This window comes from Giraffa tippelskirchi, chromosome 8, assembly GCF_054371585.1.
Source record: "Giraffa tippelskirchi isolate mGirTip1 chromosome 8, T2T-mGirTip1v1.2.pri, whole genome shotgun sequence".
In the NCBI taxonomy this organism is placed as follows: Eukaryota; Metazoa; Chordata; class Mammalia; order Artiodactyla; family Giraffidae; genus Giraffa; species Giraffa tippelskirchi.
Window position 1 is genome coordinate 140117174 of NC_137282.1, and position 25458 is coordinate 140142631.

The window sequence follows — 25458 nt, forward strand, 5'->3', positions numbered from 1 at the left end:
CAACTCCCAGATGTTAGAAACGGAGGCAGATGAAACAACGAAGTCCAAACCACACAAGAAAACACACCCGTCAATTTCCAGCTTAAGATACAATGTCTGCCCTTCAGCTGTGTACCTTCCACCAGAAGGGCAGGGGAAACAAAGCGGCTCCTCAATCACCCCTCCCAGGTCCTCAGGGTGGTGGAGGGAGGGAAACCTCTGTGAGCTGACATGACATAAAGCGGTACTTTTTAAAGAGAAACAAGCCTCTGGTCACCCACCAAGCTAGAGACATGACAGAATGAAAAATTAATGAGCTTCCAAATCCGGCTTTCTGCATGCTGATCCCTGAGCCTGAGTGGGGTCGGCAGCAGCAAGATGGGGAGCTGAAAAGCAGAAGATGAGAGTGACAAGGACGAGCCACCAGCTGCTTGATAAACCTTCTGTGAGCTGTTCTAACTTGTCAGTGCCTGCAGCAGGCTCTTTGGAGTGGACTGGCGAGGTGGAATTAATTTTTAATACACACGGATCCCCCAGCCCCAGTCCCCAAACAAAGGCAGACACCAGGTTTCCTTCAGCTCAGAATGCCTCTCATTAACTGCCTCCCCTGGTGATTTTTCATCAACTACCAAGTTCGGGGAACCACTGAAGGACTTGCTTTCTTTAATGTGCGATATTAGGAAGTGTTTCTTTTCTTTCCCCTCTCTCTCCTTCCCAATCTTTTAATCAGTAGGAAAACTATTATCTGGGGTGAAAGGCCATCAAAACCAAAAACAGCATGGTGATTAAGGACCATGCCCAGCCATCTCTCTTCTGTTTTCTTCACTGAGACACTGTAGAGGTGGTGGTGCGAGTCTTAATCAAAAAAGAATTTTTTTTTTTTCTTTCTGCCCCATATGTGGAGAAGCAAAATTCTGGAAAACAAGATTCCCTTGGAGGGAGAAACAAGTTGCTAAATGTGAACTGATGGCAAATTCTAAACATGAATTGCCTATATTAAAATGCAGATCATATGAGACATGAATTTGGGAAACGAAGGCTTGTTGTAAAGGAACATTAATTAATAACTAAACTGTGTTCTCAGGAACACCTCTTAAACGGAGGTTCCTTGTGGGAAGTACAACCATGGCAAGGGGCCCTGCTAAACCACTGCCTGTTATGGAAAGTCTAGAACCTATGCTTTCAGAGATTATTTTAGTGTACTAGTAAAACCAATCTGAAATGGACAATAGACTAAACAACATAACATTAAGCCCCAACATAAAATTAATGCATATGGAAGCTCTAAAGTAAGCCCAGGCATTGGCTCATAAACTCTCTCTCTCTCTCCCTCCCTCCCTCAACCACCCCCACCCCACCCCACCCCGCCCTGATTGCTTTTGGCTGTCTCTGAGCTTGAAGGAGAATTCCAGCAGCAAATGCCCTTTCGGTTGAGGACTGGAAGAAGCAGCAGAAATCAACTGTGAAGCAGAGAAAAAGGTGCAACTTGGGTCTCTGAGTCCCTTTTCCACACTGACACTCCAAATGATCTCTGTAAGATGAAGCACTGATGCCCAATGGTAATCTTTGAGGCTCCTCTATGGGCTTCCATTTAAATGAGGATTTAGATGTAGATTCAAATCCTGGCTCTGCAATTTATGAACTGGATGACACGGCCAAATTATTTAGTCTCCTTGAGTCCCAGGTTGCTCAACTGTAAAAGCAGAATAATAAAAAGCTACCCCATAAAATTGCTGTATTAAGTTAATGAGTATAAAGCACTTAGCGAGATCCTGGCATTCACATGCTTTATACTTACTCTCTTAAGATAATCTCAGAAACCCCATAACTATCATCTACCGGTCCTCTTACCCTGGCAAAGCAGACAGACTCCCTAGCTGAGGTGTAACTTGCTTGTCGACAGTGTAAGCGCACCCTCAGATCAGGCAAACACACATCCCTCCATCCTTGGAACCCACCTTGAAAGTGCAGCTGTCTTGTGGTCCTGGACATGGGCTGCCTATCACCTGTTCCCCAGCCTGCACTTCCAGGTAGTACACACCCTCCTGTGCTTCAGACAGCAGAGATCTGAGGGCAGAAAGTGGAAATTCGCATGAATCACCCATGAATTGCCATCGACGGATGAATGGATAAAGACACAGATACAATGGAATATCACTCAGCCATAAAGAGGAATGAAACTGAGTCATTTGTAGTGATGTAGATGAATCAAGAGTCTGTCATACAAAGTGAAGTAAGTCAGGAAAGAGAAAAACAAATACCGTATATTAACACATATACATGGAACCTAGAAAAATAGTACTGATGAACATATTTGCAGGACAGGAATAGAGACACAGATGTAGAGAACGGACTTGTGGACCTGGTGGGGAAGGAAAAGATGGGATGAATTGAGAGAGTAGCATTGTCATCTATACACTACTATATGTAAAATAGATAGCCAGTGGGAAGCTGCTGTATAGTACAGGGAGCTCAACTCGGTGCTCTGTGATGACCTAGAAGGGTGGTATAAGGGGATAGGAGGGAGGCTCAAGATGGAGGGGATATGTGTATACTTATAGCTGACCTACACTGTTGTACAGCAGAAACTAACACAACATTGTAAAGCAATTATATTCTAATTAAAAATAAATAATAAAATTAATTTTTTTAAAAAACATGAATTGCCAAAGCTGCCAGTCCAACTTCACTACTTCAAACTTCCTTTCTGCACCTATGTGTGTGTGTGTGTGTGTGCTTAGTCACACAGTCAGTCACTTCGGGACCCCATGCACTGCAGCCCACCAGGCTCCTCTGTCCATGGAATTCTCCGGGCAAGAATTCTGGAGTGAGTTGCCAGCCCTCCTCCAGGGGATCTTCCCAACCAAGGGATCAAACCCAGGTCTCCCGCATTGCAGGCAGATTCTTTACCAGTTAAGCCATCAGGGAAGCCCAAGAATACTGGCGTGGGTAGCCTATCCGTTTTCCAGGGGAACTTCTCAATCCAGGAATTGAACCAGGGTCTCCTGCATTGCAGGCAGATTCTTTACTAGCTGAGCTATCTGGGAAGCCCTCTGCACCCATGAAGGAGAGCTAACCCAGGATTCCTGTATTTCACTTTTTACCTCCTCTACCCATGCATTCACTAGACTTTAAAGATTGGATCCTTCAGCAAAAGACGTTATGAATCTTTAATGAAAGTACCTGAAATTTTAAAAATTCTGTCCTGTTTCTCAGAATCACGGGCTCACAGGACATTAAGAGTTGGAAGGGACATTGATAGATAATCTACTCTAGTTTCCATTTAAAAAATAATGAGTTCCATATAGAGGGGATTCCCAAGTGACTCAGTGGTAAAGAATTCTCTTGCCACTGCAGGAGATACAGGTTTGATCCCTGGGTTGGGGAAGATGTCCTGGAGGAGGAAATGGCAACTCACTCCAGTATTCTTGCCTGGGAAATCCCATGGACAGAGGAGTCTGGCAGGCTACAGTCCATGGGGTCACAAAGAATCATACATGACTTGGCAACTAAACAACAAAAACATATTAATGGATTAAGGGACCTGGGTATATAAACACCAATGTGAAGGGCAAAGTAGGACCTGAGTCCTAGGCTCTTTCTGATAAAAGGCATTGATTTTACATGTTGCCAAAAACTCTTAACTTAAAGCTTATTCCAGCAGCCTGTAAACACTCTCCGTATCCATCCAGAGAGTCCTAGACCTTCTCTCCTCTTTCCATGAAGATCACAATGATTTCCTTGCCTTTTCGAGGCCACCATTCAGTCTGATTTTTGTGAGAGGAGAATATGATGAATACAGAGTTAGATTTTAGAAGTGTCTCCCCTCCAAAACTTCTCCTAAAATCTTTAGCATGACCCTAAATATTTAAATCTTCACTGTCCAATGTGCTAGCCATTAGCCATATGTGATTATTGAGCACTTGAAATGTGGCTAGTCCCAGACTTCCCAGGTGGTTCAGAGGTTAAGAATCCGGATGCCAATGCAGGTGACATAGGTTCAAGCCCTGCTCCAGGAAGATTCCACACGCTGCCAAGCAACTGAGTCTGTGTGCCTCAGTTGACCCTGCACACCCTAAAGCCTGTGCTCTGCAACAAGAGAAGCCACTGCAATGAGAAGCCTGTGCACTGAGACTAGAGGGCAGTCCCTGCTCCCCCAAACTAGAGAAAGCCTGCACACAGCAACAAAGACCACTGCAGCCCTAAATAAATAAATAAAATATTTATTAAAAAAAGAAGAATTGTGGCTAGTACTAATTAAGATATTCTATTAAGGTAAAATACACACTGGGTTTTGAAGACTTTATATGCAAAGAAGGGTATAAAGTATCTCATTAATAATTTATACATTGATTACATGCAAAATGACAGTATTTTGGATATGTTGAGCTAAATAACATGTATCATTAAAATTAATTTCATCTCTTTCTTTTGAATTTTTTAAGTGACTACTAGAATATGTTAAGTTTTCTTTGTGGCTGGTTGGTTGGGCAGTGCTGATTTAGATGCTACAGTGCCAAATTTTGCAAACTCAGACATGTCTTTTTATGATAATAACAGTATTTCATTATTTTCTCACATTTGAGTGCTAATTTAATTTGATATTCATCTTCCAATCAATGAGTACATTTAAGAGGGTTGTATTTCTTTTCTTCTAAAATGGTGATATAAAGTCAGTGGTGCATCTTAAAGTTATTAGTATGTTGGGGTTGAAGAGATAGAACATACAAATTGTTAAAGCGTTGACTTATTTCATAGCAAGTTCTTTCAAGAACTCTATCCCCCAAAATATTATATAACCTATGGAAATCATCTCTCCCTGTAGTAGTGCTATAAGGAACTTCAGTTTAAGAAACATCTATTGAGCATCTTCCACTAGCAAGATATTGTGCTCAGCATCATAAGGCCTATAAGGATGAGTTAATCACAACCTCTGTCTTCAAAGCACTTAATCCCATGAGGATGAATCTGAAAAGTGAGCAGCTGCCATAGTGTCAGGAGAAACAAAAAGCTGAGGAAACAGGGCCACTAAGGCTGTGCATACTGTGCCTTTGTGTAAATTACAAAAAGGTCCTCCCTCAAGGAAGATGAATTGTGCAAGAAAAGTGTGTAACACACACACAAACACACACATCACGTGGATGAATTCCTAGAACATGCTCCTTCCTCAAAGCCTGGATTTCAGTTCCTACTTGTCCCCCTGTGGAGGAAGGGAAAGATGATCCTCAGTTGGCTGTTCAGGGGCGAGGAAGTATGTGCAGTATGGTTGGTTCAATAGGCAGAGATAAGAGGGGGAGCTTTCCTGAAAGAGGGAACAGAAAACAAAAGGAAATCATAATCTCCTTTTCTGTTAACCAGTGATCCACTTTCAGGCAGCATGTCTAAGATATTAAAGAAAGAGTTAACTAGTGTAAACTTTGGTGGCCAACAAAAAGTAGGACAAGAGAAAACCTGGAATCCGGTAAACATCACATGGAACTCAGCAAAGAAACTGAAGACTAAGGTGAATTTCCTTTCTAAATGGTTTTTAGTTAATGTACAGTCATTACAATTATGCCTACTCCAAAAGCGATAGCTGCTCAGTCGTGTCTGACCCTTTGCGACCCCGTGAACTGTAGCCTGCCAGGCTTCTCTGGCCATGGAATTTTCCAGGCAAGAAGACTGGAGTGGCTTGTCATTCCCTTCTCCAGGGGATCTTCCTGATTCAGGGATTGAACCCAGATCTCCCGCACTTCAGGCTGGTTCTTTACCACCTGAGCCACCAGGGAAGAAGATGGTAAAATGGCCTCATTTATTAAAATCTGAATAGCAATAGAAACCTTGCAAAAAAAATCAACAAATGGAAATATAATCCAATTCCTCCTTATATATTGTAAAATTCTCAAAAGTCTTTCCCATAGTCTCATCCTTTCCCATATCTCATCCTCATTAAGCCCTAAAGCCCTGATAGGGAACTGTATTGGTAAATGCAATCACTGCAGGAGTTGCTCCAATTTACCACCAAAAGCTAGAGATGAAAAAAGTACTGATCCCGTCTGGCCTTCTCAGTCCCGGGTACCTGGTCCTACACATCACGGCTGGAACATCCAGGAAGACGGGGGAGATGTCACAGGGGATGCTGGGCAGCGTGGGCAGAGCCACATTCACCAGGTTGATCTCCAGTTGAGAGCCGTTGGCGGGATGAAGGAGACCCAGCTCCAAACCTTAACACAAGGCACAGGGGCGTCTCAGGCTGAACAGAGCTGTAATCCACACTGGGCAATACAAAAACATGCCACAGGGGGGCAGTGGGAGGCACTGAGTTTACCTAAAATTCAAAGGCTCCTTATTTCCAAAGGCATTTCTGAATGCCATGTGAATGAGTGTTCTCATTTACGGCTTTACTTTTTTAAAAATTCTCTTTACAAGTCCATCCATCTAGATCCAGGAAAGAATTCTCCAAGCCTGAAAGTTACTCTTTATTGTGGAGTAAGATGGAGACACTGAGCCAGGGTTTAGAAACTCCCGCATGTAGGATTATCAACTAGGAAGATAACCAAGGTTCTGGAGTCACATTGCCAAGTTCTATGCTACCTGTGTATCATCTCATCAGGGTTCCTTGAGTCCACTCCACAGCTCAGAATAAGGAAATGGACCCAAACACGGAATGGCGTGATGTGACATTAGCAAGTGGGCATCTATTAATAGTAACAGAGAGGGTGTTCAGTAGGTCCATCTCCCTTCAGGACCTCTTTTACATCTGTCCTTAGACAAGAAGAAACCAAAGACTCACATCCTTTAGGATTCTTTAGATCAGTAAATAAGAAACTTGCATTTGGCAAGACCAAAACCTACCATCAAAAATGACTGTGATCCACGTCCCCCCTGCGAGGCTACCTTCTTCAGGTTCAATGTGGATATTCAGACAAGGCACTGTAAGTGAATAGGAGAAACACTGGCTTCAGTGTGCAAATTCAGTCCCTAGTTTCCTTTCAGCATTCCTCAGAGTCACCAGTAGGGCTTGATACAGCCCAGAACAACGGCCCCACCCGCAGAGTTTCTGCTTCAGTAGGTCTGGGTAAAGCCCAAGAATTTGCATTTCCGACAACGTGCCACCTGTGCTTTCAGTCTGGAGAATCACACCTTCAAAGCTCCCATTTTAGGAAAAGTTCTGACTGATCCTAAACATCCAAAAACCCAATGTTCACCAAGACTACCCTGAATTTCCACTTCCTCTGGAAGAAGCCTCAAGGATACATTTGGTTCCTAATGGAAACTGAAACATGTCTTCCCTCTTTCTCACTCTTTAATCAGGTGGTCATATTTTACGTGTGTGTGTGTGCTCAGTCGCTCAGTCATGTCTGACTCTTTGTGACCCCAGGGACTGTAGCCCACCAGGTTCCTCTACCCAAGGGATTTCCCAAGCAAGAATACTAGAGTGGGTTGCCATGCCCTCCTCTAGGGGATCTTTATAATGGTTTTGCTGAAGCCCTTCAGAGAACTCAGGTTTGTTTGGTTTGGTTTTTTTCTCCCCCAGGGGATGAGCTACCATTCTCCTTGCACAGCCCTGCAATAAACGTTTCTACGCTCCAAACTCGGATGTTTCGGTTTGTTTGGCCTCACTCTACGCTGGGCACATGGACTTGCACTAACAGTAAAGGCACATTCACAAGAACACAATCATTGGTGGCACCCTGGCCAGACCAGCTCACACTCGCCCTCAAAGCTGTACTAGATGTGTGCACACTCAATTGCTTCAGTCGTGTCTGACTCTTTGAGACCCCATGAACTGCAGCCCAGGCTCCTTTGTCCATGGAATTTTCCAGACAAGAATACTGGAGTGGGTTGCCATTTCCTTTTCCAGGGGATCTTCCTGACCCAGGGATTGAACCTGTGTCTCCTGCATCTCCTGCATTGGCGGGCATATTCTTTACCTCTAGCGCCACCTGGGAAGCCCCCAAGATACAGAGGATAACCGAATTCACTGAGAAAAGTAGAGACATAATTTCAGAAAAGAAAATTTTAGTTGGCCATTCATCGCTAAGACAGGCTAAGCCTTCCTTTGGGAAGATGAAGTAATAAAATCTAAAAAGAACTGCATCGTATGGCTCAAAAAGGAATTATAAAAAGAAGATTACAAGTTATTATTAAAAGCTCTAGACTATACTAGCAACTTCTACTGGATGTTAAAAATTAAAGTATATATTTATAACTGTTTAATGTACAACCTCAACTACTAAACAGAAAAAAATTATTAAGCAGAGAAAATTCAGACTTAGAGCAGACACTAATATGTCATCCCCAATAATATTTCAGTTCAGTTCAGTTCAGTCACTCAGCTGTGTCCGACTCTTTGCTACCCCATGGACTGCAGCACACCAGGCTTCCAGGTCCATCACCAACTCCCCGAGCTTGCTCAAACTCATGCCCATCGAGTCAGTGATACCATCTAACCATCTCATCCTTTGTCGTCCCCTTCTCCTCCTGCCTTCAACCTTTCCCGATAATATTTAAGTATCAATAAACAAGTTCTCAAGGTAACCTGTTGTGGTCTCCCTAAAATCTCTTCAAAACACATTCACTCACCTGCCAAAAGTAGTATTTTCATACTTGTCAGAGAGATCAGCCAGCCAGTCATCTTGCTCACTGAAATCGATCCTTTCAAAATTGCTCAGACATTAAACACATCTTCAATTTTGATTGAAGCAGCATAGCTTTATAAAAACAAACTGAAAAAAATGACTATCATTTTTGCTTACATACATCTTCTGAGAGACCCACCATCATCCCAACTTGCAAGAAAAGGACAATCTAAGAATGTTACATAAAATCACTATTCTATCTCCTCCCCTTGTCTCATTCACTTACTTTATGCATACGGAAGTTAGGTAAGTAATAGTAACCTCTTACATTAATTCATTCTTAAACAAACACTTACATTTTAAAAGTAAGTAAATTCCAGAGTCAAAATACTAGCTGATGGTGATGGGGGAGGGGGTTGTTTTCTTTTGTTTTCTGGAAGTCTCAGTCCTCCAGGAAGCAATCAACACACAAAAAAGAGTAAAGAGCTTAACAAAATGAATGTTAAACATGGTAACAGGTTGAAAAACTGATGCTAATGGAAATTTGGAGGACATTATCTTACCCTGGAGGCTCAGCCATAAAGAATCTTCCTGCAATGCAGGAAACCAGGGTTCAATCCCTGGGTGGGGAAGATCCCCTGGAGGAGGGCATGGCAACCCACTCTGGTACTCTTGCCTGGAGGCTTGTCTTGGGTGTTAGCAAGATGAATAGATCTCCACTTGTCACAATCTTAAAAGTTTATACAGAGGCTTGAGCAGCGTTCTGTCATGTGTTCAATCCAAACGATCTCAATGCCACATGGCTGTCTCAAAACTGCATCTTTGAAAACAGCTCCTGTTGTGGAACCTTTGGGCAAAATGTACATTTCAGGTACAGGGGGTGGGGTGGAAGGAGGCCTGCTTGCAGGGGTGGTCACACCCTGTCCATGACCTCCTCCAGCACCCACCCCTCTTGACCTCCTAACTGATGAAGCAAGACTCCACATGTTAACATTATATCCTCAATGTAACAGACCCCTTTCACTGATATTGGGGCGGGGGTGAGGGGGGGAGGGTTAAGAAAACACTGGAGCCAGAAGAAATAGTTTTACCATTATAAAATAAATAAATAAATAAATGCCCAGAAAAAGAGCATCTACAAAAAGCTTAAGAATAAATGTATCTTATAGGTATGTCTGAATTAAGGTAGTGCAATGGATAATCACCTGTAGTTAACTCCACTCCACAAACATTTATCGTATGCCTAGTATACGCTGGGCACTGGCTTTCTGTTTAGTGACTAAGTCGTGTCGAACTCTTGCAACCGCATGGACTGTAGCCCTCCAGGCTCCTCTGTCCATGGGATTTCCCAGGCAAGAATACTGGAGTGGGTTGCCATTTCCTTCTCCAGGGGATCTTCCCAACCCAGCGACTAAACCCACAGTTCCTGCCACATCTCCTGTATTAGAGGCAGATTCCATACTGCTGGAGCTGGGAAAACAGAGATAAATAATCCTTATACCTGCCCTCAAGTACCCAGCAGTTGGAGTAGAGGCAGAAGCTACTCTCATTTATAGGAGGAGTTCTCAAGTTTTCAAGTGGATTAAGCAGGTGTTTCTTTAACTTGTAAAATTCTCTATATTTTTCACCTATTTGGAATGGGATTCATTTTTAAAACATTTATTTTTCAGAAATACATCTACTGCCTAAAGAAAAGTACCCAGGAGTTACTTACAGTCCAAAAGCACAGGATTTGATTGACTTGTCACACCCAACAGAATATGCTAGGCACAGGAGAGTCGATTTTCAATCTGACTGGGATTTTAACATTTTATTTTGGTGCTTACTCCCAAGTCTAGAACATTAGAAGTAAACAGTCACATATTGGTTTTCTTAAAACCCTGTGTTGGGAAGGGGCAGGTGGGAGAAAATGGGTGAGTGGAATTGACACATATACACTATCAATAAATACTATGTATAAAACGGATAACTAATGAGAACATTCTATAAAGCACAGGAAACTAGTCAAAGCACTGTGGTGACCTGAATGGGAAGGAAGTCCAAAAGGGAGGGGATACATGTCCCTGTACGGCTAATTCACTTTGTGGAAAAGTAGAAACTAATACATTGTAAAGTAAATATACACCAATAAAAATTAATTTATAAAAACCTCTATGTTCAGACCTACATCTTCCCTCTAAAATAGAGCAATCAATCAGTAACAAATGTATTTTCTCTTAATATGATTATCCACTAATTCTTCCTAAGAACAAACTCGGCCTTCATTTAAATACTTCAACCAGAATATATTTTCAACCAGAGAGCTATGTGTATGGGGTCAGTTCTCTCTCCCCTGTCTCTCTCTCCCCACTCTGCCTCATTCCTCCTCTTTCTCTCTCTCCCCTTCCAGCCCTCCTCCCTTTTGGGACAAACCTGCAAGGTTGCTACATCGTATCCCCCAGTCTCTTTGTTTAACATATTAGCAAAAAGGCAGCACAACCTAGAAAACAAAGCAGAGATATTTCTGAATGCAACAGTACCTTTTCCCGTTTCTCTCTCCTTTGGACTCAAGGGAGGAGTTCTTTCCTTTCAGAATGACCTTGCTCCTTTCAGAATGACCTTGTTCCTTTCAGAATGACTTGTTCCTCTCAGGAACAGATGGCCGTGTTACCTGGTTACAGCCCACCTGCAGCAACGGCTCAGGTACTTACTTGTGTCCGACTGTAACTCACCTAACTCGTTTGTGTCCCAGCCAAACCTGTGCTAAAGAAAAAATTCAGAGCTGACCATGGGGCAAGTTTAATGATTAACACAAGCTACTGAGGCTTTTTCCCCATGATCTTTTATTAATGACCAAAGAAAGTCTTACATTTTTTTCCACTTACACGTACCCTAGACAAAACGTTTAGATGAAAGTTCACCCAATGGGACAGACAGGTATTCAATGACTGAAAGAATTTGCCAGTAAGTCAGTGATCGAACACAGGCCCAGGAGAAAGGGCCACCAAAGGGCTGGTCCCCATTCATGAGCAGTCTCTGCCTTCTCATCAAGAGGAAAGGCTGCTGAATGCCCTGACACAGGTTGGCATTCTCACTATGCGGGGGTGAATCTAAATGTTACTGAGTCCAGCTGCATGACAGGCCAACGAATCGGAGACGAGGTGTTGGGGTAAGGAATACTACTTTAGGAGAGCCCACTGACCAATAAGATGGCAGACTATCTCAAAATAACTGCCTTATCAGGGTCTGATGCCAGGTTTTTCTACAGATCAGAGATGGGGGGAGTGAGGAAACAAAGTAAAAAGGTCATTAATCTTGCAAACATCTCCTAGACTGGCAAGCCTGAGGCAAGGGATGTCTTAATTTCTTCCTTCCTACCATCTACAGGTGGACAGGGTTCTAAACAAAGGCACTTTAACAGTCAGGCAAAGAAGGAGGATTCTCTGAGGCGGGCAGTTTTGTGTGATTATAATAACAAAAGAGCAAGTCACAGAAACAGTTCCAACATGAAGTGAGAGTTGGCTTTCCCCTGCAACCTAATGGGCTTCCCTTATAGCTAGCTGGTAAACAGTCTGCCTGCAAAGCAAGAGACTCAGGTTCTATTCCTGGGTCTGGAAGATCCCTTGGAGAAGGGATAGGCTACCCACTCTAGTATTCTTGGGCTTCCCTGTGGCTCAGCTGGTAAAGAATCCACCAGCAATATGGGAGACCTGGGTTCAATTCTTGGGTTGGGAAGATTTCCTGGAGGAGGGAAAGGTTACCCACTCCAGTATTCTGGCCTGGAGAATTCCATGGACTCTATAGTCCATGGGGTCACTGGACTGTATAGTCCATGGGGTTGCAAAGAGTTGGATATGACTGAGTGACTTTCACTGCAACCTAAAGAAGCAGACAGGAGATGATCTGCTCAAAGTCTTGCTAAGAAAGGGCTTGCGCAAGCCCTCTCTATTTTCTCACTTTGCTCCCTCCCTCCTGACCTTGCCTTTTGGCCAAGAGGAAGTCCTTAGCTTCCACCCATCACCTCCTGTTACGACCCAAACCACAGGTCTCCGTCACTGGTTTGACTCTCTCGATGAGGAATCAGACATGCATCTGACCTTGGAGGTCAGCACCACCTCCGTACTTGGCCCATGTCTGACTTTCTTGTCTCTGCCCCACCACCCATTCCAGCTCACATCACCAGCTTCCTGATGGAGGCAGCCATGCCCAGTGGTTCTTGACCAGAAGAAATTCTCATCTTCTTTCCTTTGAGACAGAAGCCTTTTTAATAGAATTTGATAGCTCTGAATGTCCGCCTCAAAGGACCTGGGAAGCATCCCAAGCAAGACCTGATTTAACCCACAGAAATACACCACATCTCTTGTGACAGTGGTGGAACTATCCCCCAGAAAGTATGGGAAAGAAAGTGAAAGTGAAAGTCGCTCAGTCATGTCCGACTCTTTGCAAGTACAGTCCATGGAATTCTCCAGGCGAGAATACTGGAGTGGGTTGCCTTTCCCTTCTCCAAGGGATCTTCCCAACCCAGCGATCAAACTCAGGTCTGCTGCATTGCAGGAAGATTTTTTTACCAGCTGAGCCATCAGGCAAACCCAGAAAGTATGGGAGTCTTTACGAAATCTCCTGTGCATCACAGCTTGGCAACCAGTGACAAGCAGAATGATTTGCCTAGAACTGCAGCCAGTAGTGTAGAGAGAGGATGCCTGGCCAGGTCAGGCAGTGAGGGAGCCAATCATCCGGCCACCCTCCTCCCTTCTGAACCTCAGCTTCCACTCTAGACTCTCCAGGACGGTCCACAAGCATCATTTGAACCACACTGGTGTATCTGGCACATGGGAAACAAGGAAGAGTGGACAGACCAGGTACAGGGGAGACAATCAAAGGGGATTTCAAAATGACTGGTAATTTTTATTTTTGTAAAAGAAATTATATTCATGAATCACTTAGATGGTTCAAAATTATTTTTATAAAGAACATAACACAGTTTCTGCCCTCAAAGTGCTTGCTGCCCGGAAGCACAAAATCATGATCAGATTAGTTTACTAAATTTTAGTCAAATCTTGGGATTAAGACTAAACTCGTGTTTTATTTCTTGCCACTTTAATAAGAGGTTTCCAGAAATTAACTCCATCTATCCTTGAGCAAAGAGCCTACAATGGATAGTCATAATTCTTTTTGGCAGCCTAGCCATCAAGAGGGCTTCTCAGGTGGCTCAGTGGTAAAGAATCCGCCTGCTCCAGAGGATCTTCCCGATGCGAGGCTCAAACCTGCATCTCCTGCATTGGCAGGTAGATTCTTTACCAGGGAAGCCCTAAAATATAAAGCTAGAAGTCACCAAAATGAGTGAGAGTACCACTGTAAACATGACCTCTTGAGTATGGTGATGCCTGAAAACATCTGAGTTATAACATGTCTTTCTCAAACTATAGGACTGGACAAAAAGTTCTTTTGGATTTTTCTCTACAATAAGGATATTAGGAAAATCCAAAAGAACTTTTTGGCCATCCCCCAATAGATGCCACATTTCTTAAAGAAAAAAATTGATATTTTCCCTCTATACCTTCAAATCAATTTGCACTGTACTTTATATACTGTAGGCACACAATCAAATGAAAAGAAATGCCTGTGAATTCATTTGAGGAAAAACACTCTGCAGAAGATGAGGGCCACCAAATTCAAAAGCAGATTTTAAATGGAAACCAAGAATGCTCAATGCATTTATTTCTATTTTTTTCTTTTTTGCTTTCTCTTTATCAAACTTGTTTTGTCATATCCTCTTCAACTCATAGGCATGTTTCTGATAGAAAATGAACCTAGAGAACAGCACTAACATGGCCCTTTCATCTAAGTAAGATTTTCACTTGTAAGTGGGGCTCTGGAGTATATACCACTTGTGTGACTAGCCCTGGAACTATGGCACACCTACACCCTTCACATTTCCTGTGTGGCCAGACTCTTCCCCAGGTGAGGTGAGACAGGTAAATTCCCCTTTCACCTGTCTAAGATTGACCGAACTCAAGTTACTCAAGTCCTTCCTTTTCCTTGTCTCCCTGCTGCTGCTACTAAGTCGCTTCAGTTGTGTCCGACTCTCTGCAACCCCATAGACAGCAGCCCACCAGGCTCTTCTGTCCATGGGATTTTCCAGGCAAGAGTACTGGAGTGGGTTGCCATGCCTCCTCCAGGGGATCTTCCCATCCAGGGATCAAACCCAAGTCTCATTATGTGTCCTGCATTAGCAGGCAGGACCTTTACCACTACCAATACCTGGGAAGCCTGCAAGTCTCCCTAGCCTCCCTTTTTCATAAAGAAACAAAGCTAAGGGAATTATATTCTCTCTGGTTCAATATCATACCCCTAATTACATTGGGAGCCAAAGGATAATGAATATATGAACTCATATTTGAAAAAGAAATGAATTTGTTCCACTGGAGGGGTTAAGTTACTGATCAAATATTTGTTTCTTAGTTTCTTTAGACAAAGTTTCCCACTAAAGTAAAATTATTTAAAAGTAATCCATCATTATTGCACCTGTCTGACGTCAGTTTTGCTGATTAACTTATTTTGATAGTAATGACCCCCACCTATCTAGAATCAAAACTGTGGTGCCCTCTATCATCCTGATGAGAGTCCTAAAAACCAACAAGGATGCCCTGGGTGTTACAGGTGAAAATAACTCATCATGTCCATGTACTTGGGAGTTAACATTGAACTACAGGCAGTTTCCTCATTTGAATGAGCAGAGCTAACTGGCTACTCCAGCATCATATAGTCTGGGAATCTATGGGCTATATACCTCAACCATCCTGAGGGCATCATTGGATCACAACACTCAGAGTAGCTAGATTCATACCAGTGACACAGGGTGATCAGAAAGTGGTGAGATCAAGTTCATATCTAACCTGGGGCATGACCAACTATCTCAGTTTGCCTATAACTAGGAGCTTTCCAAGATTAGGTCATGGGGCTTTCAGGGTTAAACAAGGAGAGTCTCAGGAAAACCACTAGGATGACTCATCACCCCTATATTTTAGACAGCTCCTAGTCCAGAAATAGTCAATATTTTTCTAAAATGCTTTGGCACTCAAGGAAGTCAGATTTTATTCAGTTTCTTATAAAATCCACTTACATGTCAAGTAATTCAGTTCCTGCCATGTCAGATAAAATAGGTGTTGTGATATCCAGTGTTTTCCAGACCACAGAAGCATATTTTTCTTTGAAATTGGAGCATTTGTGGGAAATATGGGAAAACAGCATATGTCAGTTTCTGAATTACAGACAATACAGTATCTTCTCCCTGGGTTCAGCAGAATTTAAAATAAATCATACCAGCAGGGAGCCACAATACAAAAGCAATTAATTTTTTTCTAGTTTGATACCATGTTACTATTAATATCTGAGTCAGGAGCCCAGCAGAGTTGTCTAAAGTATATCTCATATTTTGTTTTAAAAGGATGAGTGACATAGAAGTCATAAATTTCTGCAGCCCAGTAGAATGCTTGCTTTAGCAGCAGAATGTTATGATACTGTCAAATTCTATATCCTAGAGAAAATTGTTTTGAAAATGGAAAAAATGTTTTCCTCTTCTCTGGCAAATGTTGCACAGCTGATAAACAGCCGACTCTGATACCTGATACGAGACACAACATCGGTGGTGAAAATGAGTTGGTGGTGGTTTAGTCTGTAAGTCGTGTCCGACTCTTGTGGCCCCATGGACTGTAGTGTTCCAGTCTCCTCTGTACATGGGATTTCCCAGGCAAGAATACTGGAGTGGGTTGCCATTTCCTTCTTCAAGGGGATCTTCCCGGCCCAGGAATCGAACCCGGGTCTCTTGCACTGCAGGCAGATTCTTTACCAACTGAGCTACAAGGGAAGCCCCACATGAAAATGAGGGAAACTACAAAAACCTAGAAGTAAGATTGCCTTCAGAATTAAACAATGAAAACAACCAGTAATGGATCAAATTGCTCGGTAAGATGTATCTAAAGAAAACCATTCAGATGTCTGTTTGTGAAGATGGATAGTGTGGCAGTGTCTTTAAAAACAGTCTTTGTCAATGATCTCACTGGAAGGAGGTATATGTCTCCCTCTTGAACCCAGATAGGCTCGTGACTCACTTATAGACAATGGTGATCACTGGAGATGATGCCACCTGACTCCGAGGCTAAGTCACAATACAGTTTTGCGGTGTGGGTTGGTACACTTACATTTAGAACTCTCAGCCTATCCCTGAGAAGTCCAACTACCTGGGGCCACCATGCCAGGAGGAGGCCTCCAGTAAGGCTTATTACAACCATATAAGCTACTGCACCCATTTATCGTGACCTTGGAAATATCGAGTAGCTCTTTTAAAGTCACAGCTAATGAATGTGGAATCAAGCCTGAGAACCAAATCCGTGGATCACACACCCAGATGTGCTTTCTCGGCTGTAACTGGTACACACATTCTGCTATATGGACTGACGAGGCACCGATCCCATGACAGGTGCTCAGAGCTGGCAGAGAGAAGTGAGAGGTACTTGGGAAAAAACCTCTCCCTCTGCCCCTACAAGTTCAAATATTACCATTTCCTTTGTGTGCCTAGAAGTGAGAAATTGGGGAAAAGCTCTCCATCGGTGAGATGGAAACTCGTATACCGCCACTCCAGGGACAGTCATAAGATGAGATAACCTAGAATCTTAGAGTCAGATAATGTAGTCATCTTTGGCGTTGCAACCGGAAGACCTCCAGGAGGTGCTGATGCTGGGGCACGTCTGAACTGATATGGGCTCCTGGGCTCTTATCCAGAAGCTCATTTCTTTCTTCTTCCTTCTTGTTAAAGGAAAGCAAGAAAGAGTCTGCCAAGTGTGACAGAGCTTTGATTATTCTCTCCGGGGCCTTCAGGTATTTTTTACATGAAGTTGGAGGTGGGAGGTTGAGGAGAGGTTGGAGAAGAACCACGAAAGCAGGATCTCTCCCTACACCATCCTGCGTCTTCAACGCTTCGTAAGTGAGCCCTGCCCTTCATCTGAGAACTCTGATGGGGCTGGGCATGCCCTATTTAAAGACAACAAGTGCTGCAGAACTTCAAAGGGGGCACACAGCCAAGCCAGAGGAGTGGAGGGAACACTCAGAGGAAAGGAGGGGACACAACAGCTCCTGGCAGCCAGCTCTGGGCCCTGCCAGAAATGCCCCATCCTCCCCCAGTGCAGTAAATGGCCCAAGACCGTTGTGTCGATCCCAGAAGCGCAGCTTTCAGCCAAGGCAGGTGATGCAAGTGGGCTTTATTTGACTTTGTGCTGCAATCTGACAAGCTCTTATACTGACCAGATTAATTGGCCTTTAGAGACCGTGATTTCCAGAAAATGGACACCTAATTCTCACCTAAATTCTCAAAAACAAAGAAGAGGAAGAAGGAGGAGGGGAAAGGAAGGGGGCAGGGGAGAAGGAAGCAGAAAGAGAAGAAACATTCAGTATGGTGGACTGGATAATGAATGGCCCTCCCAAAATTATCCACATCCTGATCCCCAGAGGGGATTGTCAACATGTGACCTCTCTCGGGGAGAGGGGCTGTACCGGTGTGATGAAGTCATGGGTCCTGATGGGGAGACTCTCCCAGTTGGCCCAGGGTCATCACAAAGGTCCTCATAGGAGGGAAGCACGAGGATCAGAGTCAGTAGTAGGGGATGTGATCATAGGAGTCAGAGTTTGATGTGTTAGGAGAAAAAGGACCATGAGCTGAGGAATGCAAGGGGTCTTGAGAAGCTGACAGAAAAGCAAGCAAACAGATTGTTCTCCCCACAGAACCCCCAGAAGGAAACAGCCCTGTCAATACTCTGATTTAGCCCTATGAGACTGATTTTGACTTCTGACCCCGAGACTGTAAGATAACAAATTCATGTTGTTTAAGCCACTAGGTTTATGCGGTACTGTATTATAGCAGCCTTAGATGTTGCTTATATGTTTATATAATATTTTATTATTATATAATTGTATTATTATATTATTGCATTATAGCAGCAGCCAGGAAGTGTTGTCATTTGGTGCCATTAAAGAGTATATGTCCCTCTTGGAAGACACTGGTGCCTTGGAAGACACTTAGCCCCGGAATTACCCCTTTAAATGTTTAAATGTTTTAAATGTTTCACCCTCTCTTTTCTCCTGCCTCCTTCAAAAGGACCAAAACTACTCAAGGAGCAGGTTCTTAACCGAAGTTCAAGTAAAATGGGCATACAAGAAAAAGTCTGTAAAAAATATTTTTTTAGTTTAGGATCAGGGGGAGTGTGAATTTTTAGGTACATGTAGATTAAAAAAAAGACTGCATGGACATACATGTTAGAATGATAAGCATTAACCCTTGAGGTAAGATTGTAGATTATTTTTATTTTCTTCATTTTACTTACCTTAAATTTTCTCATTCTAAAACAAACCCACATTATTATTGTGTCATAAAGTTTTTTTAAGTGATATCAGGTATCATAACAGTAGCATCTTTTTTTGTAACTTGAAAAGGTGTTTTTTTCTTTTTTTTTTTTAGAAACTGCTAAGGTCATTTCCCAAGTTTAGGACGACACAGAAAACGTAGGATCCGACTGGCCCCACTAGGGGGCAGTATTGGGCCCTTGAAGGTGAACACCGAAACAGACAGCTATGAGCAAATAAACACTAATTTGGAAAAGACAGCCATCCAGAATGTAAACTTTCAGGCACCTCAGCACCGAGTCTGGCCCAGAATATCTTCCCCTCAATCAACTTCACAGAGTGGCATTAGAGTAACTTCTTTCATTTGAAAGAACCTAAAAAGGTACATTCTGTGTAACTCAATAATTTAGAAAGACAGTTCATGAGAAAACAAGCTCTATGATCAAATAGGGTGGAAAATGTTATGAGCTATACCCTTCCTCGGGCTTCCCAGATGGCTCAGTGGTAAATAAAATATGCCTGCCAATGCAGGAGACACCAGAGATGGGCTTTCAATCAGTGGGTCAGGAAGATCCCCTGGAGGAAGAAATGGCAACTCACTCCACTATTCTTGCTGTGAAAATCCCATAGACAGAGGAGCCTGGTGGGCTACAGTCCATGGAGTCACAAAGAGTCAGATGCAACTGAGCACATACACACACACACCCCCTTCGTTGTGTTTGGGCTTCACTGGTGCCTCAGACACACCCTTCCTTAAAGACTCACAAAGGATATTGGCTTATTAAATCCTGTGACAGAGAACCTACTGTATAGGTCAGGGAACCCTAATCAGTCCTCTGGTAACCTAAACAGGAAAGAAATCCAAAAAAGAGGATATATGTATACCTATTGCTGATTTACTTTGCTGTACAGTAGAAACTAACACAACATTGTATAACACAACATTGAAGGCAACTATACTCCAATAAAAATTAATTAAAATAAATAAATAAATAAAGCCTCTGAGAGGTCCTGCAGAAATGAATCCTACTTAAGTTTCTTGAAGTATTTCCCAAATACATATTTCACAGATCCATCATTTTCATTGGAACTAAGGTTCCAATTCTGAACATTCTTTGGAAAATTCTGCTATAATTATGTGATTTTTAATAAGTATATATGGACACAGAGCTCCCCAAAATCCTCGCAATTTCCTAAGTGATAGGAGTAAAGATGACTTCTAATATCCATCACAAACCTCTTTTAACTACACCTGAGTTCATGCTAATAAGGTGACTTTTGATAAGTATCTAAGAGTGGGGGTGGGTTGCCAGCGGCCAAACCCTATGACTGGAGGTTGAACTTTCAGCCACAGACTCCCAGCCTTTAGGGAGAGGAGAGGTACTGGAGACTGAGTTCAATCACCAATGGCCAATGATTTAATCAATCATGCCATGTAATGTAATGAAGTCTCTACAAAAAACCCCAAAAGACCTGGGTTCAGAGGGCTTCCCAGTTGGTAGACACGTGGAGATGTGGGAGAGGAACATGCCCAGAGAGGGCGTAGAAGCCGCATGCCTCTTCCCACATGTTTTGCTTTATGCATCTCTTCCATGTGGCTGCTCCTGAGTTTTATCCTTTTATAATAAACCAGTTTTCTAGTAAGTAAAATGTTTTCCTGAGTTTCACGAGCTGCTCAAACAAATTAATCAACTCTGAAGAGAAGCTCAGACTGAAATCCACAATCACAGAAAACTAACCAATCTGATCACGAGGACCACACATTTGTCTAACTCAGTGAAACTATGAGCCATGCCATGTAGGGCCACCCAAGATGGACGGGTCATGGTAGAGAGTTCTGACAAAACATGGTCCACTGGAGAAGGGAATGGCAAACCACTTCATTATTCTTGCCTTGAGAGCCCCATGAACAGTATGAAAACACAAAAAGACAGGACACTGAAAGATGAACTCCCCAGATCGGTAGGTGCCTGTATGCTACCAGAGATCAGTGGAGAACTAACTCCAGAAAGAATGAAGAGACAGAGCCAAAGAAAAAACACCCAGTTGTGGATGTGACTGTTGATGGAAATAAAGTCCGATGCTGTAAAGAGCAATATTGCATAGGAACCTGAAATGTTAGGTCCATGAATCAAGGCAAGTTGGAAGTGGTCAAATAGGAGATGGCAAGAGTGAACATCAACATTTTAGGAATCAGCAAACTAAAATGTACTGGAATGGGTGAATTTAACTCAGATGACCATTATATCTACTATTGTTGGCAAGAATCTCTTAGACGAAATGGAGTAGCCATCATAGTCAACAAAAGTCCAAAATGCAGTACTTGGATGCAATCTCAAAAATGACAGAACAATCTCTGTTTGTTTCCAAGGCAAACCATTCAGTATCATAGTAATCCAAGTCGATGCCCCGACCAATAAAACTGAAGAAGCTGATGTTAAACGGTTCTATGCAGACCTACAAGACCTTCTAGAACTAACACCCAAAAAAGATGTCCTTTTCGTTATAGGGGACTAGAATGCAGAAGTAGGAAGTCAAGAAACACCTGGAGTAACAGGCAAATTTGGCCTTGGAGTACAGAATGAAGCAGGGCAAAGACTAACAGAGTTTTGCCAAGAGAATGCACTGATCACAGCAAATACCCTCTTCCAACAACACAAGAAAAGGCTCTACACATGGATATCACCAGATGTTCAATACCAAAATCAGATTGATTATATTCTTTGCAGACAAAGATGGAGAAGCTCTATACAGTCAGCAAAAACAAGACTGGGAGGTGACTGTGGCTCAGATTATGAACTCCTTATTGCCAAATTCAGACTTAAATTGAGGCAAGTAGGGAAAACCACTAGACCATTCAGGTATGACTTAAATAAAATCCCTTATGATTATACAGTGGAAGTGAGAAATAGATTCAAGGGATTAGATCTGATAGACAGTGTGCCTGATGAACTATAGATGGAGGTTCATGACATTGGACAGGAGGCAGTGATCAAGACCATCCCCAAGAAAAAGAAATGCAAAAAGGCAAAATGGCTGTCTGAGGAGGCCTTACAAATAGCTGTGAAAAGAAGAGAAGTGAAAGGCAAAAGAGAAAAGGAAAGATATACCCATTTGAATGCAGAGTTCCAAAGAATAGCAAGGAGAGATAAGAAAGCCTTCCTCAGTGATCAGTGCAAAGAAATAGAAGAAAACAATAGAATGGGAAAGATTGGAGATCTCGTCAAGAAGATTAGAGATACGAACGGAACTTTTCATGCAAACATGGGCACAATAAAGGACAGAAATGATATGGACCTAACAGAAGCAGAAGATATTAAGAAGAGGTGGCAAGAATACACAGAAGAACTATACAAAAAAGATCTTCACGACACAGATAATCACGATGGTGTGATCACTCACCTAGAGCCCGACATCCTGGAATATGAAGTCAAGTGGGCCTTAGGAAGCATCATTACGAACAAAGCAGGTGGAGGTGAAGGAATAACAGTTGAGCTATTTCAAATCCTAAAAGGTGATGCTGAGAAAGTGCTACACTCAATATGCCAGCAAATTTGGAAAATGCAGCAGTGACCACAGGACTGGAAAAGATCAGTTTGCTTTTCCATCCCAAAGAAAGGCAATGCCAAAGAATGCTCAAACTACCACACAATTGCACTCATCTCACACGCTAGCAAAGTAATGCTCAAAATTCTCCAAGCCAGGCTTCAACAGTATATGAACCATGAACTTCCAGATGTTCAAGCTGGATTTAGAAAAGGCAGAGGAAAGAGAGATCAAATTGCCAACATCCATTGGATCATCGAAAAAGCAAGAGAGTTCCAGAAAAACATCTATTTCTGCTTTATTGATTATGCCAAAGCCTTTGACTGTATGGATCACAACCAACTCTGGAAAATTCTTAAAGAGTTGGGAATATCAGACCACCTGACCTGCCTTCTGAGAAATCTGTATGCATGTCAAGAAGCAACAGTTAGAACTGGACATAGAACAGACTGGTTCCAAATCAGGAAAGGAGTATGTCAAGTCTGTATATTGTCACCCTGCTTATTTAACTTATATGCAGAGTACATCATGAGAAATGCTGGACTGGATGAAGCACAAGCTGGAATCAAGATTGCCAGGAGAAATAACAATAACCTCAGATATGGAGATGACACCACCCTTATGGCAGAAAGTGAAGAAGAACTAAAGAGCTTCTTGATGAAAGTGAAAGAGGAGAGTGTCTGCGAAACCATGTATCTGATGTCAAAAGTGTACAAATATTTATGATATCACATAAGTGGAATCTAAAAAAATGACACAAATGAACCTATTTACAAAACAGAAATAGACTCACAGACATAGGAAACACTTATGGTTACCAAAGGAGAAAGGTAGAGGAGGGATAAATTAGCAGTTTGGGATTAAGAAATACAACTACTATATATAAAATAAACAACAAGTATAGCACAGGGAACTATATTCAATATTTTGTAATAATCTATAATGCAAAAGAATTTGAAAAATAATAGGTATAGATATATATGTATAGAGAACTGAATCACTTTCCTGTATATCTTAAAATAACACAACATTGTAAGCCGACTAAACTTCAACAAATAAATAAAATTTTCATTTTAAAAAAGCAAAGTAGTGTAGTGAAGTGTTGAGAGTTGTGGTAACACCCAGGAGTGTGTTTTTGGTCATATCTGATTTACACAGTTGGATGCAGAAAGTCTCCAATATGTTACCCAAGAGAAATATTATATTCCACAAACATGAGATGGTATTTCAGAAATTGATTTTTCTGTGGTTTGGTAGAGTTCAGTCATTTCCAGAAGGACTAGCTACCTGGTCCATGATGTTTCCCAGTTTGACTGCTAACTTATCTTCCATTCGCCGAAGAACTTATGAGATGGACCAAGAGCAGAGTGATTTAATCTTAAAAGTTCTGGCATGTAGGGCTTAGAGACATTCTGGGAAGAGGGAAATGGCATCATTGTTTCCTGCAAACAGGACTCTTCTGGGGGCACTCTGAGCCAGGGAGACCCCACATGTTGAGGGGCATGTCAACATGTTTATGCAGATGACGTATGGATAAAATGAGTTCAAGGACTGACTTAAATAACTCAAAGGTACATAAAATAGCACTCAAGGGGATGGGAAGAAATGGAGAAGAGCCATCTCAGCTGGTGGATTGGCTGTAAAGAGGATGGGCTGCATAGAGGGGAGACAGGAGGCGGGGAGGAAGGGAAGAAGGGAGAGAAGAAGAGAGGGCATGAAGGAAGGTGGAGGGCAGGTGGCGGGCTTGGGATATTCACACCATTCCCCAGGGACTGTTGTTTGTGTTTTATTATTTAACTCTAGGTGGTTGCCTCCTTGAACCCCTGTCATACCCTTGGTCACCAAATCAGGGTATCCTCCTGGCACAGGTGTGGGATCTAGAAGTCGCCTGATTTGATGGGGGTGGGTGCCTGTAACAAAGGGGTGGGACTAGGCTTGGGGACCATGCAGAGCCTCCTAAGCAGTGATTTAAGCTCCTTGAACTAGATTGGGAACTAGACCGGGTTTGTTCTCTGACCTCCCATCTCCAGGCAGCCACCTTCTCCCTCGTCCTCCATCTCTCTTGTCCACGCTTGCTCTAGAAAAGTCTGCCTCCCAGGGCTGTTCTCCCAGAGTGTTTCAAAGATATGCAGATATGGACCATTAGCTGAGAACACCTTCTAGTAAAAATCAGATGAGAGAATAATTGTGAATACACTTTGTAAACTGTAAAATGTCCTCAAATGAGAAGATAGGGGTTATCTGAATATTTTACTAAGAGGTATTCATATATAACATATGTGATTAAAAAAAAATTGAGACAGCTCATGCTGGGAATGAAAGTATTAATACTAATGTTGTTTCAGAGTCAAATAACATTAGGAAAGAAAATAAGTACAACAATATTGTTATGTGTTCCATGAATTTTAATAAATCATTGAAGATAAATCGACTTCACAATACTATATTTCAAATTGGATTGGAAACTGAATTAAAATGAAAAAATTTCAAAGGAAAGGAAGAGGAAGATTAAATAAAACAAAAAGTAAATCTTTAAAATGTGAGTTAGTGTGATCATTCTCTTCCATGGAAGGTTGAAGGGAAGGCTGGAGGGATCAGGCTGTCCCCACCCCCACCCCCACAGAAGGCGCCCCTTTCACCCCAGTGCCTCCTGACTCATCATCTCTCTTTGGAGCCTTCTTATCCCCTATACATACTTGACAGCCGTCCACTCGGCTTCTCAAGGGCAACGCGAGATTCCTGAAACGTGATCCCAGCTTGCTGTCCCGGGACAGTTGTTCACAGTGGAAAAAATCTCCCTGTGGTATTCAGCCCGGTTGGCAGCCTCGGGCTGAGGAAGGAGGAAAATTTGCAAGGGATTTGGTGGCATGTGGCCTCTTGCCCCACCTGCTCCTTCCCCTCCCACCGGGAGGCAGCTGCCTGTCCTCAGGGCACGCCACCTCCTGCCCAAGAATGAAAAGATCTGACTGTTCTTCCAGGTGCTGCCTGGAGAGGCCCA

At 42.6% G+C, this 25458-nt stretch overlaps 1 protein-coding gene across 1 annotated transcript in view; it reads right to left on the reverse strand.

The window, feature by feature from the left end:
• The window catches only part of PKHD1 (PKHD1 ciliary IPT domain containing fibrocystin/polyductin), a 456545-nt gene that overhangs the window by 414980 nt on the left and 16107 nt on the right, over window positions 1-25458 (reverse strand). Inside the window, exons 3-10 of the mRNA XM_081523421.1 lie at window positions 11252-11282; window positions 10953-11019; window positions 10255-10374; window positions 9104-9387; window positions 8545-8687; window positions 6814-6891; window positions 6038-6182; window positions 1938-2046 (exon numbers count right to left, since the gene is read on the reverse strand). Coding sequence (XP_081379547.1) covers window positions 1938-2046; window positions 6038-6182; window positions 6814-6891; window positions 8545-8596 — 384 coding nt within the window. The 5' untranslated portion in view covers window positions 8597-8687; window positions 9104-9387; window positions 10255-10374; window positions 10953-11019; window positions 11252-11282. The remainder of the gene's footprint in view (window positions 1-1937; window positions 2047-6037; window positions 6183-6813; window positions 6892-8544; window positions 8688-9103; window positions 9388-10254; window positions 10375-10952; window positions 11020-11251; window positions 11283-25458) is intronic.